Source organism: Saccoglossus kowalevskii, chromosome 11 (genome assembly GCF_978046115.1).
Source record: "Saccoglossus kowalevskii chromosome 11, keSacKowa6.1, whole genome shotgun sequence".
NCBI lineage: Eukaryota > Metazoa > Hemichordata > Enteropneusta > Harrimaniidae > Saccoglossus > Saccoglossus kowalevskii.
In genome coordinates, this window is record NC_140651.1 from 20,333,278 (window position 1) to 20,338,212 (window position 4,935).

The 4,935-nt window shown below is 36.2% G+C and overlaps 1 protein-coding gene across 2 annotated transcripts; it reads right to left on the minus strand.

The window, feature by feature from the left end:
* Positions 1 to 321: 321 nt before the first annotated feature.
* On the minus strand, positions 322 to 4,632 carry LOC100367982 (uncharacterized). 2 transcript variants are annotated; one of them, XM_085505470.1, is made up of 7 exons: positions 4,533 to 4,632; positions 4,079 to 4,292; positions 3,737 to 3,835; positions 3,490 to 3,504; positions 1,664 to 1,705; positions 894 to 1,552; positions 322 to 422 (listed from the first exon to the last, which is right to left on the minus strand). In XM_085505470.1, the coding sequence occupies exons 2-6, from the start codon at positions 4,284 to 4,286 to the stop codon at positions 903 to 905; spliced, it is 1,014 nt and encodes a 337-aa protein (XP_085361596.1). In that variant the 5' UTR covers positions 4,287 to 4,292; positions 4,533 to 4,632; the 3' UTR covers positions 322 to 422; positions 894 to 902. The 2 variants fall into 2 exon arrangements, with proteins under 2 accessions (XP_085361596.1, XP_002735496.1); XM_002735450.4 differs by having other exon boundaries at positions 3,490 to 3,510.
* Positions 4,633 to 4,935: the final 303 nt, after the last annotated feature.

Sequence of the window (4,935 nt, forward strand, 5' to 3'; positions counted from 1 at the left end):
TATGAATTCATAACATAGGATAGGCATTGTTATACAAAGAAATTCATACATGACTAAGGTTTAATAATTTACAATATTAATAAAGTGGTGTTAGACAATGAAACGCATCGATGGCCGTGGTTTTAATTTGCAGTGATATGCAATTGTTAGAGATGAAATCAATGAAAGAACTAAACAAGGCGCCTGCTCTATAAGGATAACATGTCCTCTTTTAGTGCACAATATCTTAGAACCCGAATAACTTAGAATAAGTGTTTTTTGTTTAAGTCCAAACCTCGCATTCAAGAAAATCTGTCTCAAATAAAAATAATAACGCATTCGTCACATATCTATTGAATCATTTATTATTTAATTCATTCTAATAAATTCTACTTATCATCCTACACCGCAAAAGCATGCATAACGTACTAGTTGTATACGATCTGTAAAAAAAAAGAGAAAATATATTATCACGCTTCATATATATATATATATATATATATATATATATATATATATATATATATATATATATATATATATATATATATATATATATATATATAGCAAAATGTTATGTTGTGTTCTTAATATCTAATCAACACGTGATTCAATAACAATAATTGTTGTCCTCTCGCGTAGTTCCATTGCATATGTATCTATAATCACAAATATTCTACATGTACATCCATATGCGATATATTTAAAGCGGGAGGGTCGTCACCTGCGCACGCGCGGTAATTGAGGCCCAAGTGGCGATAACAACACATGCTAAAACGCAAAGGCTCATGGGTAGACACTTGTTTGTAAACAATGAAACGCTGTGGCCATCTGACGCATGCGCAGGTGACGACTTCCCCCGCTTTAAAAGTTGGCAAAATATATTCGCAAAAAAAAAAAACAATACGTGTTACCTTTAGATACTAAGATGGTGGAGCGTTTGGACAGCCGCCGTCTGGTTGAGCGCTCTTAATTTCAAACAAGTTGAGTGCATGGTCGTAGATCTGGAGGCACTTAAAATACCCTTTGTAAGCATTGCCTGCAGGGTCACTGCCAATTACTGCCTTCACACCGGTATCTAAATTCATGGTACCAAAGTCTTCGGAAACAGCCTCTACCTGGTCTATGTAGAATTTTGCGTTTCCAGATTGGTAATCGTAAGTGAACGCGATGTCATGCCATTCCACGGGTTGAATAGACTTCTGCTTGCTATCCAAGTTTACTTCCATGTCACTATCTCTGTCTTTAAGTGTGATTAGAAGACTGCTGAAGCGATTGCGATAAATACGTACTGCTAGGGTATCGTCCGCCGCCAGGAAGGAGAACACCATACCACGGTTTGATCTGCCGAACTTCACACGAGCCAGTATACTGATGGAGTACTCAGCGTTGATTGTGTTGGGAATCTCCATGTAACCATTCACAAAATAGTAAGCCCCGCTTCCATCGTCTTCGGTTGCGTCGTATGAGATGCCGTTGTCGGGTACATCAATATCGTTACCGTTACCCGATTTATCGATTGCGTCGCCCATTAGTGGCCATAAACCAACCAGTCCTTCAGGAGCAGGGATCACTTCAGAGAGGGAAACAAACGATAATCATAATTAATAGGCAGTTTTCAGCAGCCAACTGGATTGTCCTCTGCATATACTAGAACAGTAAATATACTGCATATTTATCTTACCTTCTGGTGCCTCTGTTACATCTGGTGGTAGCTCCCCACCCCCTGAAGAAACACATGCAAAATATTAGTTCAATACTTTGGAAGAAGAAAAACTTCCTCCAAATCTATGGCACATTAGCAACTCAGAGGATGAAATATATTGACCACCCAAAAAAAATACTTTCAAATTGTCAACCCTGATTAAACAAATCAGCTATGAAATAGAACACACTCATTGTCAGCAAATGTACATTTCACGTCAATGTCATGGTATCGTTAAAAATATACCAGGCCATATATAGTCTGCAAGCTTGTGTATCTAAATCGAGACCCATATTCTAGTGTATAATCTTAAAAAAAAAACAGTTTAGCCAAAACCACTTGTTGCCTTTTTTTCATTTTCAAGGGAATGTGTTCTGACTGTTTCTGTAATTCGCAGTGGTGGCGCCATTCAACATATGCTTCACTTAGCTGTGTTTCTGCTACCATCTTAGACACAGCTAAGAACAAACAAACATATTTCAGTTTGTTTTTACAATTTCAAGAGAACACAAGATGCGAGAAACTGAATGTAGCGCAAAAAAATATATACTTATGACACAAAACTAATAAGTGGTAATAAGAGGTAAAGATTTGGCAATCCTATTGTTATTGTTGCGCAAAGTTTGAAAAATTACACAGAAAAAAACTTGAAAAACAGGAGTACAATGCCATTGATAGAGTGATAGAGCTAAAATAAAATTGAAACAGATGAAAAGTAGTATACAAATGGTGCAAACTTTGTAGTCAAAGGAAATGATCGAAATCTGTTTGTGTTGATAAATATTAATTTCCCCACAGTCCAGTGCGCTCTACTAATAGAAATCACAATATTTAGGGCGCGACTTTTGCCGCCGGTGACTCCTTCGATACCTTCATGCGTAGCGCGACGACTACCGCCCTTTAACCAATCAAAAGGACATTATTGTACATCTCGTATGTATATGACTGACAGACTGATTGATCAAACCAATGACACTCAAAACCTTCATAATGGTGGCCATTCTTATGACAGACAGAATAAACCCAAGCCTTGAATACATAATTTATCTTTTGGAATTATAACTGTGGAAATCAATATATCGCTTGAAATTCAAAATGATCGACTTTAGGATTGCTGGGAAAAAATGGCAACAAGTGATTTTGAGTTAAATAGATCAAAATTTATGTTAACAGAAATGTTCTAAGAATTATTCAAAAATACATATGACGTTCACAACCTAACAGAGTAACACCACTACTAGATGTAAACCTCATACATACGAAAACGATATGAAAAAGTAATTGTTCAAGAGTACATACAAAACAAGGATGCTATTTATGTCAAAAACGGTGTGAGTACGCCGTCTAATGAAATAGATCAGTGTGTTAGTTTACGGCAGTGGCAGATAACACGTACAATCAAATAAACCGTCCAATCAACTGACATATATTAATATTCAAACTAATTGCCAATGACGTAACGCGTATTCGATGAGTCTCTTCAATCGATTTACCCGGCAACTAGGTTTGAGCGTATTCTACTACCGGGTGGGATCATATTGGTGGTCGGCTTAGACTTGTCGGACCTCACATGATAGATAAACCGGCCGATTCGAAATTTGCTTCACAATGAGTAATTTGTATTTTGTTTAAATCAGATATACTAGACTTCTCAGCTTCATGATTTATCAAACCTAAACTAAGGCACATATAAACACATATATTGTGACATGATTCTCAAAAGACTCTTATTGTGACATTATTAAATCATGTTACCCTGATTGAACATATGTTATATTAAATAAGAAATATATATAAATACTTACCATTCTCCTCCGGTTCTATTACTTCAATGGTCAGAAGCAACGAAGAGAAGACAAACCAACATCAAAGAGCAGTGCAAATAACGAACAAATGCAAACAACTATTAAAATGATTATAGGTTTTAAATATTGAACTCTTATTTATTGTACAATATTTAACTGTTTTCTTAGTATGAACGAAGCAGCATTTCGTGGAAGTGTAATCTCGAAAATCATATTTAAAAGAATGTAAATATAACGTTAGGCTTACCGACGTCCGTTCCGTCGCCGGTTGAATCGTAATCGCAGCCGTCCGGGGCAGCGATTTCCGGCAAACCAGATTGCTGTCCATCGAACGTGTTGATATCATCTGAAATAATTAAATGTAAATGGTGTGCGTCTATATATTGTATAGAGCGTTCTAATATGGGATGGCATTCAAGATGAGAGTGGTTTACTGCCGGGACCACATATATATATTAAATAATTTAATGAAATTAAACAAAAAAATGTTATTGAATTGTTGGCCTGACATGGTGTTGGATGTACGCAACCTGAGGATCTATCCACGCGGCCAGGAGTTCAACAAAATGGATGTAAGATCATTACTTACCGGTGCCTGATAAGCAGTCCTCGGTACCGGCGCATGCTTTCAAAGCAGCGATGTGTTGCTTGAGAATTGAGATATCATTCACCTGATACTTAACATACTTCGATAAGTGGTACAGAGCGCATTTAACAGCAGGGTCGTCCGTCAGCGACATTCCACATAGCACGGGTGTGACCACAAAGACAACGAGTACGGTGATTCTAGATAACATTTTAAGCTTAAAAAAAGACAAAACAAAAGTTAAGAAATTGTATTTTGTGATTCAGACTCGTAATTAAAGGTAGTAGAGGCATACCCTATGTCTCGCAATGTCAATTTCGTCAATATAAAAAACAAAAAAAAATATACGGAAAAGTTTTTTGGTTGAGTGTTTCACAGGTGACAGCTCGAAAATTGAAGGTAAAGAACGCATCGCATGCGCTGTCGACTTAATACGCTCCCGCAAACTTCACCTTACTTTTCGTCAAAAAAATAAATGTTATCTACTGTAGTGTCTCCGTCGAAATAAAAATCATCCGGATGATGACGGTATTTTGTTTAGAAAATATCGATATGTGGTTAAATTAATTAATTAAAGTGAAATCGACATTAATAATTATATTAATATATAGAATATTTGTTCAATTTGGTAAAATTTTTCGTGAGTGTGTTTGTTCTCACATCGACGTTGATTTAATAATAAATACATTTATATTGGGCGTTCCAATATTGCCATCCGTGCAAACATAGTAATATTGATCTCCGTTATTCTTCATCACCTTACACCTGTTGATTTCCCGAGGCATAAATAAAAATATTATATACATATACGGTTGTATTTAGCAACATGTACTACTTCCGTAAATGTTACGCACAATCTG